We start from the raw sequence: 13,537 nt of genomic DNA, 5'->3' as shown, positions 1-13,537 counted from the left end.
AAAATGATCCCTGTGCTACATCCTCAAGCAGCTAATTTCAATTAAACTTTTTAAAATAGTAAGAAAATCCAGTACTCTGGACCAGCCGTATTGCTGCTGTAATTACTACATTTATGGCAAGTAAACAGCGGGTTTAATGCTAACTTCTCGAACTGCTTTGGAATGTATTTGTACAGCCAAAAAAATACTGCCGAGAACTCGGTCTGTGTACAGCTATGCTGGGATGATGTTCAACTACAGAGTGCTGCGCCAGACTAGATTATGAATGACTCTTATACTCTGGTTGAAATCCAGCAAGTGTACAACTATAGATGGTTAAGTGTGCTTTCCTCACTATGTAACACTTCGATACAATTTGAAAACAGGAAGTCACTGTTTAAAAATGTCATTTTGCAAGTCAACACATTGTTTTTAAAAAACTACTGCATCTTAGTCACAATTTCCCATTTGAAGGCTGCTTACTCAAATCACTATAATGAGTGGAAATAAATTTCTGAAGTAGACCAAATGTTTTCTCAACCACCACAGATTTGAACAGAATGCTGAAAACAAAATGTTTCAACTCCAGGTAGTGATTATTAAAGATGAATTGCGCGTGTTCAGATGAGTGGAATTAAATTTCTGAAGTAGACCAAATGTTTTCTCAGCCACCACAGATTTGAACAGAATGCTGAAAACAAAATGTTTCAACTCCAAGTAGCGATTATTAAAGATGAACTGCGCGTGTTCAGATTAAAGATGCTGTTTTTTAAAAATAAGTTAGCCCTCTAGAAAACCATTTGCTAGACTTTTTCTTTACTCAGTTGCAGGCAGTATAACGCACTGTTACTTCACAGCACCAGGGACCCGGGTTCAATTCCCGGCTTGGGTCACTGTCTACGCAGAGTCTGCACGTTCTCCCTGTGTCTGCGTGGGTTTCCTCTGGGTGCTCAGGTTTCCTCCCACACGCCCGAAAGACGCGCTTGTTAGGCGAATTGGACATTCTTAATTCTCTCTCAGCGTACCCGAACAGGAGCCGGAGTGTGGCAACTAGGGGATTTTCACAGTAACTTCTTTGCAGTGTTAATGCAAGCTTATCTCAGCACTAATAAAGATTATTATTAAATGCATGGTCACCTACTAACCATCAGATTACAAGTACTCATTCACCTTTACCAAATTCTGCACTTAGCAGACATACAAAATTATTTGAGACAAGCATAGAATATACGAAAACAACTGCAGATGATTTGGGGGGGAAAATGCTGGGGTTATTGTATATAGCATCTTTCACATCATCTCAAAACACTTCACAATCAATAAGTATAAGGAACTACTGCATTTTGCACAAAAGGAAAAGACCAGATTATCTGTTTTGGTGATGTTGTTGAGGGAAAAAATGTATTAAATAGTGCAATAGATTATTTAAGTTGATAAAGGATTAGTTCATTCAAAAGGTTAGCACTCCAATACAATTCTTCAAAACTGTACTGAAGTGTGAGCCAAGATTATAGAGTCTCTGGACACTGAACCTATGACCCTCGAACTTAGAGGCAAGAGAGCCAGCACTGATCAACGGCCGATATCTACATTAAAACAATGCCCATTATTCATGAAAAAAATGACTATTAAAAGTTTTAACCAGTAGATTTAGTACCCTCAACACCATTGGATGGGCACAGTAAGTAGTCTGACAACACCAGGTTAAAGTCCAACAGGTTGTTTTGATTCACTAGCTTTCGGAGCACAGCTTCTTCCTCGGGTGAATGGGGCAGAGTTATCACCAGAATTAAAAAGTGACTCTCAAAGAGAGCACAATTTTCACCAGCTACTAAGTTCACACCCTCAAACTGCAGAACAAGATTTTCATGGAAAAATACCTTCACAAGTGTACATTCAAGCTAGTTTGCAAATAGGGTTTCTCCAAATCAGATAGGAGTACCTAAAGCCTGTCATGACTGGGTAGCAATCCCCTTGAGCATATCTGTTCACAATACAGGTCTCAACATCCATCATCTCATTGGCTAAATAAGACTAATATTTTGGTAGGATTTTTTCACACCAAACCAACTCCAGACTATAAATATCAAACCTAAACGTTGTAAAGCAATAAAGCAAATTCACAGAAGGTACTCCCACCTTTCAATGCCCATCCCCACCAGCTGTCACTCCAGCATATCTGCTCTCAGTCCTGTTCAAAAGACCACCTTACGCCCGCCAGTAAAGATTTTAATCTAGGTACCTAAAACCTCTAGGTACCGAAAACCCCCAGCAAATAAAATAATTGTCAACTCTCAATCTGTGTTTCAACTGAAATATAGAAACTGATAACTATTGCATACAGCCACATTTGGACCATACATCTTTCAAAAACAGAATTTCATAACAAAAATGATAGAAGTCACCTTTAGGAATGAAAAAAGACAATTAATGTAATTTAGCCCAAAGGTAGCAGGTATCAGTTTGCCACAAACTTGGATTTTCTCCCAGAAACTCACTCACATGGATTGCGCGTCAGGTGGTTCCAACACAAATTCCTCCCCGTTTCAACTACACAAAAGCAATTTAAATTGAAATAGAAATAATACTTTTGAGAATCAAGAGTTGTGGAATTCACCCAGATACAAATAAATTGCTAACAAACCTGTCTACAGCGAGTTGCATTTTTATCTGTCAACAGTACCATCTAATCTATACAAACTTCTCACTTCATGTATATAGGACTTCAATCACTTTTCCCTTGTACCAAATCCCAAGAACAAGCCACATGCCTCACACACAATATATTCTCCAACATTTGCTCTCCCTCTCTTCAGGTACATACAAGATGGCACTGGCAATCATGACCTCTATGTTAATCTTGCTCGAGGTGTGGCTCATCACTAATTAACCAGTTGTGAGGCTCTCATTCTTTGTCCATCTCAATCTCTTTTTCCATTGATCTTTCCCACAAGTATCACATGCCCGAGGAACTCAGACGGTCTCTTCCCCATCTTGGTCAGAGTCCTCTTGATCTCAGATTTTACTAGCTTCTCTTCATTAACTGTGATTTGTTCAAAAGATCTTCATTATTCGCCTCAGACACCACAAATATGTACAGCATTAACTCAAATCACACTGCCCCACTCAGGGGAGAGCTGTTGCTCACAGTTCCAGAAATAACATTTCACACAAAACTTTGGATACGTAATAAGTGGTCCCATGTGTCATTGAGTTGTTCAATGCTCGAAATGCCTCACAGCATAAATTCAAGATCTCAGCCCTTGGGGCAAACAAATAAGGGTGCACCATCCCATAGTCATCTAATAACCACCTTAGTACAGGTCACTTATCTGCACACTTGGCTGGTGAATGACATGGTGAAATAGGGCAAGATTTTTTTTTTTTTAATTTCAACCCAATGCAAACCCTCAAAATTCTATGAGATTTAAATTTCCAGTTCAAATTTAGATATACAATATATTGAATTATTGTTGCTAACTTGTATAAAAACAAATAAGACAATCGAACAGCATTACATTTCCTAAGGCCAAACCTGTACTTGTTTTTGGCCGTTGTTGTGATTAAAATATTATTCAAACCATCAAGAAAAAAATATGAGAACAGGCAACCAAGACGACAATATACACTGGATTTTTGAAAAAAATTGAAACATAACTAATCCAATCCAAATTTCCAAACCTTTCCCATGGGCGGCACAGTAGTCGTGATTAGCACCGTTGCTTCACAGCGTCAGGGTCCCGGCTTGGACCACTGTCTGTGCGGAATCTGCACGTTCTCCCTGTATCCACATGGGTTTCCTCTGGGTACTCCAGTTTCCTCCCACAAGTCCCAAAAGACGTGCTGTTAGGTAATTTGGACATTCTGAATTCTCTCTCGTGTACCCAAACAGGCGCTGACAGGAATGTGGCAATGAGGGGCTTTTCACGGTAACTTCATTGCAATGTTAATGTAAGCCTACTTGTGACACTAAAGATTATTGAAAAGTGTCCAATCCACATTGGTCGCACTTTCAGCCGCCAAACTTTGGCCGTCCCATATAATATCTCCTTCCTGTGGCTCAACATTCCATTTTTTCTGATGCAACACATAGACGTGAAGGGTGGGTGCTATATTACCGGGAAGTAGCTTGTAAGTAAAAAGACATAGGTACAGTGCCTCAAATCTGGCAACCTCAGGACCAAAGCTATTGGGTTGGGAGGTTCAGGCGAAGCCAGATTGGGTCATGGGTCACTTGAAGCACAGGGTAGAGCAGCGCATGCCAGCAATTAGTCTGGAGCCACACCGTGCCAATGCAGTGCCGAGCCAAATTTTCCAGGTCATTTCTTTAAATTTTGCAAGAATATGAAATCGTCCCATTTCCAGACATCACTGGTTTCTGGGTAGCTGGTACATATTTTACCCTGCCAAATAAACATGTCTTTTGCATTATTTGTTAAGTTTGAAAAATATAAAACTTGCATGGAGGAGGGAAAGGAAGTATTTTCAGTGCAGGAATTTTATTCTGCAACCAGCAACTTCTGCACAGATGAAAAGCTGATATTTGAGGTCACGAATATGCAAGCATTCCAGTGGAACCAGGAAGAAAGACAAAAGATATGAGGACCTTTTATTGAAAATAAGTGGCACTGCCGCTGAAACAATGGCACGACACAAGAATCTCATATTTCTAGGACATTCAAATCATATTACTTGGCCATTTCCCCCAGGGAAGTACAGCACAGATTAAAGCATATACTGGGCCAAGAGACACAAAGTTTTACTTTTGTAGAAGACAAAGATTGAAACTGGGGAAAGGAAGAGAGCAAGAGACAACTCTCAAAAAATACATTTCCTCTAGAAGTAATGTTCCTCCTTGCTGGTGCCAAATAATGTCATTTATCCCAAGTAACATGCAGTCTTTGCAGCTACAAGTGATAGCAGCGATTGCCCCATCATAAACTCAAAGAAAGCAACACTGTAGCCATATTAAAAGAAATTTGACCTAGTTAATTCTTTAGTGTTAGACACCATCCATTGTTGTACTTTTAGCATTATTTCTTTGGGAAAATAATAATAATCTTTAGCGTCATAAGTAGGCTTACGCTAACACTGCAATGAAGTTACTGTGAAAATCCCCTAGTCGCCACACTCCCAACGCTTGTTCGGGTACACGGAGAATTCAGAATGTCCAATTCACCTAACAAGCATGTCTTTCAGGACTTGTGGAAGGAAACTGGAGCACCCAGAGAAAACCCATGCAGACACAGGGAGAACGTGCAGACTCCACACAGACAGTGACCCAAGCTGGGAATCGAACCCAGGTCCCTGGCGCTGTGAAGCAACAGTGCTGACCCTGTGCTACCGTGCCACCCAAATAGTTGGCAATGCCACTGAAATTATGGCACTTCATTCCACAAGAATCTCATCCCTAACCCATTCAAATAGTTCTACTCAGCCATTCCCACAGAACAGCCTTACTATGACGGGTGTTGCATTTTGTATTGCAAGCCTCTTGCTATTCTCTTCCTCTCCTTTTCCTTAATAAATCTTGGTCTTCTACAAAAATACTTAATATCTCTCCTGCTCCAGATCTCAACCATTCTCACAGGAAAGTAACATTAGGGGCAAGACTGAGATTCTTCATGCAGGAGTGAAAGTGCCATCATTGATTCAGTGAGAACCAATTAACCTCCAAAATACCGTACATTGTTTGATCCTACACAAACAGTACCCATCTTGCATTCAAATTACAATTTAGAACCAGTCAAAAAACTAGTCCACTATACAATATCACCAAACTACAGAATTAACAGGGGATTCAGTCACATTAAAACAATCTGTTCTCATGATGGTCAATGGATATATCCACATACAAGTTGTCCTACATTACAGGGATAGAATACAACTGCCGCTGATGAATGCAATCCATTGTGTAAATGTCACAGACTAAAAAGGAAACAAATTCTAACTGCCTTGAAAGTTGGGTTCAGATCCCATTCCAGGTCTTGAGCAGAATCAAAGCTGAGCAAATGCAGTGTTTGTTGGAGCTGCAGTATTTTGCCTGAGAGACTGAACTGAGGCCCTGCCTGCACTTTTAGGTAGATGCAAAATATCCTGTTGCACTATTGGAAAGAAATGAAAAGAGGACTCGCGTTCTGATCAACATTTACTCCTCAATCAACACCAACAAAAATAGACCAACTGTTCATTCATCGCAATGTCAATTATGGAATCTGCTGCCACATTTGCCTACAAAACTGCGATTACACTTCAAAAAGGGAAGTCGGTGTCGGTGTTGCGTTTTTGGAGATATTTGTGCAAGTTTGCTCTTTAGGCCCATGACACGGGTACCAATTTCAGCCTGTTAAACACACGGGCAGTTCTCGCCTCTCCTTTCATCCCACAAAAAGTTCTTAGTCTCCGTAGATTAGCTCTGTAAGAATCATGAATGTGATGCACAAGGGTCTGATTTAATGTTGAAGTTCAAAATAAAAAGCATTTATACAAGATTAGATTATATTCTTGCCCTGTGCCAAGCCAACACAGCAGCAGAGGTGATAAAATTGGTCTTAGTGCCTCAGATGAGAAAAAGAAATGAAACATTACAGTAACACCAACCATTATAGGTAGTGCTTATGTTGACGAGGTCTGCAATGTTACTGTTTATTGTTCACTCATTAATTATTTTGGCAATGAATAATGTACAGGAACTGCTAACAACTGCACATCCAACTTCCGGTGAAGGCGGGCGGGAGGCGGCCGCACAATTGAGGGCTCCCGTTCGGGAAAGGCATTTTCAGGGCTTTAAGCCTGGTCCCAGGATCCACGAAGCCGGCAAAAGCAGGAGGAAACAGAGAAGACACAGTGAAGAAAAATGTCGAGGGGAAGCAAAAAATTGTCCGTAAAGAAAACAGCTGAAGGTCCGTCGGGGAGTGGAAAGGTCACCGCGGGGTCACCAAAGAAAATTGAGGCTGGAGCACCATGGGAGGCCGCATTGCTTACGGCTGAAGAAATAACTAAGGTGATGGCTGCGGAATTCAAAAGATGAGGGAGGTTTTGAGTGCGCTGGTGGAGGAGGCGATTTCCCCGGTGATGACGGCGGTGGCGAGTGCAGTGGCGGAGGTGCGAGAGCACGGGGAGGCACTGAAGGAAGTGGAGGAGACGTTACTGCAGCATGGTGATCAACTTGCCTCGATGGGGAAGGAGATGCGGAAGGTGATGGACATTAACAAGGATCTGCGAGGAAAAATGGAAGACCTGGAAAACAGATCCAGGCGACAGAATTTGAGGATTGTGGGGCTGCCCGAAGGAGTTGAAGGACCGAGGCCAATTGAGTATTTTGCCACGATGCTGGCAAAACTATTGGGGAAGGGGGAGGATCCCTCCCGATATGAACTGGATCGGGCTCATCGGTTGTGGAGGCCTGTACCAATGGCGAGTGAGCCGCCAAGGGTAATGACTCTGCGCTTCCATAGGTACGGTGTGAAGGAGAAGGTCCTGAGCTGGGCCAAGCAGAAGCGGGTGGTGCAGTGGGCTGGAGCTGGTATAAGTGTATACCAGGACTTTACGGTGGAGCTGGCGAGGAGGCGGGCTGCCTTCGACCGGGTGAAGATGGCACGTACATTAGCAAGGTGCAGTGTGGCATTGTATATCCAGCGAAGCGGAGGGTGACTTACAAGCTCAGGGAATTTTATTTTGGAACGGCGGAAGTAGCAGAGGAGTTTGCGAAGACAGAAGGACTGTGGCAGAACTGAAAAATTGTGAATGGCCATGTGTCGATGTAACCTCATGACTGTATTTTCTTCTTTTTTGTTTCGCTGCGTGCAGTTGTATGGGCTAAAGGAGCCAATGTTATATATATTTGTACAAGGGAAGTGATGGGACTTTCACTCGAAATGAGGGCTCTTTGGGGTGTAGGTGGATATGCGGGGTTTGTGTGCTAAAAGGAGATTTCCTACGGCCGGGCAAGGAGGAAAGGGACCCGGGCGGGGGGCCTCCACGCTGGCCGGTTTAAGCCAGCCAGTGAATGGGAGTGAGGTGGGGGGAGGGGCTGCGGCCATCGGAGCCTGGCAGAACAGGGTCCGAGTGGTCTAGCCGGGGTGGAAAGTTGGGAAAGGGGGGGGGGGGGGGAAGAAAGGAACCGATGTTGGGGGGAGGAGTTTTACTAGAGGCAGTGGACGGGAGGAGTTGGAGACTTGGGGGTGGGGGGGGGGGGGGGGGGGGGGGTGGACTCTATAGGTCAATGGTGACCATGGGCGGTCCCGGACTCCTTTTTCTTTTTCTCATTTGTTTTTTGTTTCCACCGTGGGAGGGTTTGTTTTATTGGATGCATATATTGACAGGTAGGCCATTGTTTGGGGTGGTGGGAGGATGGGATCGTTGGTATTGATAAGGAGATTGATTTTGTATTTGTTACCGTTTACTGTTTGTGGGTGGGGTGTAAATTTAAGGAAAATGTGAAAATGGAGAATAAAAACATTTTTTTTAAAAAAACAACTGCACATCCAAGTCCCAGCAAATTCAACAGAGGATATGAGAATTTAAGATCAAGGCACGCCACATTGAAAGCTTTCTCAATGGGTCAATGGGTAACTAGATCATATCCATCAAATAGCCTCGACTAGGGAGCATTATAATTGGTTTCAGGGGCAGCACGGTGGCGCAGTGGGTTACCCCTGCAGCCTCACAGCGCCGAGATCCCAAGTTCAATCCCGGCTCTGGGTCACTGTGTGGAGTTTGCACATTCTCCCCATGTTTGCATGGGTTTCGCCCCCCACAACCCAAAGATGTGCAGGCTAGGTGGATTGGCCACACTAAATTGCCCCTTAATTGGAAAAAATGAATTGGCCACACTAAATTTACTTTTTTAAAAATAATTGGTTTCAGAACTGGAGGGAAGAGGAGAAAAATGGGAGAAATGGCAAGAGTTCCTTTCCATTCTGGATTATTATACAATGACCTTGAAGTACTCAAGCACATTGGCAAAAGGAGAAGATTAGAAACAGCTTGTACTGTAGAGGCCAGGCCTCAAGATCAAGCAAAGAATCAGATGTAATCAGACACAGGGCCACAAAGGCTCGTCCCAAATGTAAGGTATCAGTTCACTATCTTCCAAATTGTATATTTCATTAGCAACTTTAGTTATGGAGGCGATGCATTTAACAGAGACCTGCAGATGGGATTATTTCACTATTAACGGTGCTCTGATGACATCACTACTGGGCAGCAGTCCCATGAATCCTCAAGTGGCTCGCCTTAAATCCGGTTTTCGGAGGGGGTGGGCGAAGAGAAGAGCAAGAAGAGGGGGATAGCTCAAGGCTGAACTGGCTAACAAGTCAAGGCAGTGCTACCAAACCCAAGTCACTGGTTGGATATGCACCCAGTTAGTAGTTAGGTTTCCTGGATTTAGCAAATTCCAGATAACTCCCAAGTCTGAAATCAATTGTTTTCAATGGAGCCTCTCCAGGATATTTTATTAGTGAGACATCATAGAGCAACCTAACCGCAAAATCAGATCTGGCAAGCCTCTGGTCAGAAAATATGTGTATGTACAGATTTATTTATAGCAAGCTGCATTTCCACTCTTTCTCCTAGGCACCCCCGCCCCACTTTAAGAACAGCACAGCAATATAGTGAAGCATGATGTTCTTGACAGCTTTCATTCCAGAATTTGTCGCAAGCTGCTACTACTAGAAGAGATCAATTACTGAAAGATTACTCCTCAGTTAGCAACAGAATAGTGTACAATATAGAACAGCCTAGTAGAATGGAGTACAAGCACTAATCTCTGCTAAGACGCAACTCTCCTTACAACCTATTAGACAAAGTCACTGCTTCAATGTGCTAAGCGATGCAGATCAAAACATTCAATTCTTAGTCTTAGGTCGGAACGGGGGGGGGGGGAAAAGAGAGAGAGAGAGAGAGAGAGAGAGAGAGAGAGAGAGAGAGAGAAGGAGGAGGAGGAGGAGGAGAGAAAAACATGAGTTGTGGTTCACACTATTGCAAACTATAACCCCTTACTATGTCAGCTATGGCTCAGGTGCTGCAATATTGGAGGTGCCATCTTTCAGACGCGATGTTAAACAGTGGCCCAGTCAGCCCTCAGATGAACAAAAAAGATTCCACCGCCAATATACGAAGAACAGCAATGGGATTGATACCAGGTGTCCTGTCCAATATTTAATCGCTCAATTAACATTATACAAAACAGATTATCCAGTCATTATCACATTACTGATTGGGAGAGCTTGCCATGTGCAAATTGACTCCTGTGTTTTGTGAACTACAATGACTACACTTCAAAAGCACTTGGGTTGGAAAGTGCTTTAGAGACGCCAGGTTGTTGTGAAAGGCACTGTATAAAATTCAAGACTCTCTTATTCTTAAACTCTTCCACTGCCCTACTGACCAGATGAATCAGCTGCCAGTATTCATGTAATAAATATGAAGAATGCCTGCTTGGGCAAACCAGCAACAGTGGTAGAATAGTATGGAACATTTGGCCCATACAGTCTGTGCTGACAGTGCCATCAGGAAAGAATTAACAGGAAGAAAATTAGATAACATGGTTATTTTAAAAAGGTACAACATATATAATTTACTACAAAACCATAAATCTTGAGCACATGCCTGTTATAGACACCTAATAATAATAATCTTTATTAGTGTCACAAGTAGGCTTACATTAACATTGCAATGAAGTTACTGTGAAAATCCCCTAGTCACCACACTCTGGTGGCCGTTCGGGTACACTGGAGAATTCAGAATGCCCAATTCACCTAACGATAAGTCAAGTAAATTACATCAACACTGACTCTGCGAACAGTCAGCCTTCAAAATATTATTCATCCATTGTCAGAACTTTGTGCAAACCAAAGCAGGAAATAAAAACAAAAGTACCCACATCTCAACCAGAAAAAAAAATCAGAGGTTTGTGTGTCATTTTAGCAATTTACTCAAAATTTCAGTGTTGGTCATTTTTCAACCAAACTCGAAAACTGAACTCCAAACTAACACTAAGCTGACAAAATATTCATATTTTAGGGGTAGGGAAGGACAGACGGGATTCCGTTTGATCAGTTCTCCTGCCAGAAAAAAAGAGTCAAGTCCACAGCTCAGATTATTCATGTTATATCAGCAAAAGGAGGAGTCAGAGCAATGAGTTCCTCAAGGATTTGAGATGGGGGGGGGGAGAAGAGAAAAAGAGAGGAGAAAAGGGTGAAAGTGAGATTTAAAATGTTTTAAGTAAAATTCCAATTTCTACTTTTATTCCTCATTTAAACCATACTGGTCAATTTTCACCACAGAACTTGCTCCTTGAAACCCAAAATAGGCTGATGCCCATTTTATGTTCCATGCTCTATTTGCAATGTTTTTTTCAAAAAGCTCATCCACATTTGCCGCTAATGTTGAACAGCAGCACCATATTAAACTGTAATCATTTTTAGAAGACAGCTGGGAGAGCCATATTAAGAATGAGGTTTTTTTTTTAAAACTTTGAAAAAAGATGTTCCTGATCATTTAAAGATTCCCATATGACCAAAAAGGAAACACTGATTCTGAAACTTTCCATTTCGCCACCCCTTTCCCCATCTATCAAATGCTAACAAAATCAAACACGATGTGAGCAGGTTTTGTCAGCTCGGAGGAATGCACTGGCTAAATTTGTTCCGGTAGGCAATCAACAAGCTTGCTTTGGAAATAACGCTTAAAGATGTATTTTCCAAGTGCTTATTTCACATTTACAGCACTTCTGCTGCCTTGCTCAAGACAAAAAGGGCCCTGAAAGACATATCCTCCAGTACATATAGAAATACAATCCATGTAAAAGTGACCTTTGACAACTTCCCTTCACTTTGTAAATTATGTTCTATTCTGTGTTACACTCCCCCCAAAAAACTGACATTACATAAAAACTGGAGTTAAGGATTTCTCTCTCCTCGGCCGATGGAGTTCTCATTCTGAAAGGGATTGCTTTTTTTTTTAAGAAAAACTTTTGCTCTGAAGTTTGAAAACACACTTCCCTTTTTACGACGCAGTTACTCTTCCTGCCTCCGGAGAGCGAGAAAGGAGGGGGGGGGGGGTAGCGAAGCCCCTAAAATATGAAAGAGACAGGCTACACTTCTCCATGCAACTCTTCAATAGGAGCAATTATATTAAGAAAACTTAAGGCGCAGGCGCCCGAGGTGTTTTTTTTTAATGTCAGCCTTGGTGGAGCCTATCGCAGTTTTAAATGATGTTTCAAAACAACATTTCACCCCCCACCCCTTCTCAGTTTTGTTTTTGTTGAAACGTTGTTTCGATTTGGACTGGAAGAAAATGGCAACTGAAATGACCAGTTTTTTTTTTTAAATAGACCATACTTTGCACACATCATACTTTGTACAGGACAGACGTACGCTCAAGGGGGCTGCTACGTTCTTACAGCCAAGGAGAGAGGAGGCAAAGTGGCAGCTTTCCTTGCTTTAAAAAAAAAGGGGGGGGGGTAAAGTTAAAGAGTTTAGACGTTCGGCCCATCAAACAGGTTCTCTCTATCTGGACACAAGACTTTTAAGTTTCGTTTGCCAAACAAAAAGTGGGCATGTTGTAAATTGAATGAAACATGGAGAGAAGAGGGGGGGGGGGGGGGGAAAAGAGTGGTTGTGGTCCGCCTCCCCCCCCCCCCCCCCCCCAATAAAGTGGAGTGCTTTGGGAAGTTTTTTTTTAAATTTTAAGAGATAAATCGAAGTAGTTTCCATTTTGGGAATGAGTGTTATAATCAGGTTAGTTTTGACCCCCCCCACCCCACACACACACACACACTATCTCTCTCCCCACTACGCCGGAGTAAAAAGGCCGCGGTTTGAAAATGGCTGCGCGACGCCACTTCAATCACTCACTCACCAGAGAGAAGAGATTGGAATAGCAATCCTCCAAACTCGCCCCGTTCGCCACCCAGCAGCCGGACGAACTCATCATCACGATCCCTGCATCGTCGGCGAAGATTTAACGCGCACTCGGCCGGAGGGAGACGACATGGGCGCCGCGCGCAGTCACCGGGGGGGGGGGGGGGGGGGGGCAACAAAAAAAAAGTCTCCCTCCCTCAGGAAAATCTCCTCAAAGGTTTTTCCATCCGACAGCTGGAGGTGTTCTCTCTCTTTTTTATTGAGTTGTCCTCTTTCCCCCCCCTTCTCTGGGAGGACTGAGATGAAGGCATCTGTCTCCTCGTTTCCTTCCTTTCTCTCTCTCTCTCCCCCCCCCCCCCCCCAAAGCCCAGCCACTCGGGCCTCTTCTGTCGGCGACTCGGGTTTGTGTTCAGTCGCTCGGTCCTTTAATGAGGAGCCCGGAGTCCCAGACTTAATGGCGGAGGCACCGTCACGTGACGCCGTCGACGACCGCCGCCGCCGCTGCCGCCGTTCCCCACCCGCCAAACCGCCCCGCGGCCGCCGGGGGCGCGCTGGAGCGCAGCCCCAACAACTCGCGTGCGGCACTCTCCCGCCGCAGGGGGCGCGCTGGAGCACAGCCCCGAATCCGCGGCACTTCCTGGTCGCAGCCTCTGGGGGCGCTAAAGGAAGGCTCATTAAAAATGAGCTGCCTT

The 13,537-nt window shown here is 43.5% G+C and overlaps 1 protein-coding gene across 1 annotated transcript in view; it reads right to left on the bottom strand.

Moving 5' to 3' along the window:
- Window positions 1-13,326, bottom strand: part of med13a (mediator complex subunit 13a) — a 214,355-nt gene extending 201,029 nt beyond the window's left edge. Inside the window, 1 exon segment of the mRNA XM_072469928.1 lies at window positions 12,844-13,326. Within this exon segment, the coding sequence (XP_072326029.1) occupies window positions 12,844-12,918 (75 nt within the window). The 5' untranslated portion in view covers window positions 12,919-13,326.
- Window positions 13,327-13,537: the final 211 nt, after the last annotated feature.

This window comes from Scyliorhinus torazame, chromosome 12 (genome assembly GCF_047496885.1).
Source record: "Scyliorhinus torazame isolate Kashiwa2021f chromosome 12, sScyTor2.1, whole genome shotgun sequence".
NCBI classification, from domain to species: domain Eukaryota; kingdom Metazoa; phylum Chordata; class Chondrichthyes; order Carcharhiniformes; family Scyliorhinidae; genus Scyliorhinus; species Scyliorhinus torazame.
This window is presented reverse-complemented; position numbering and strand designations above follow the sequence as displayed.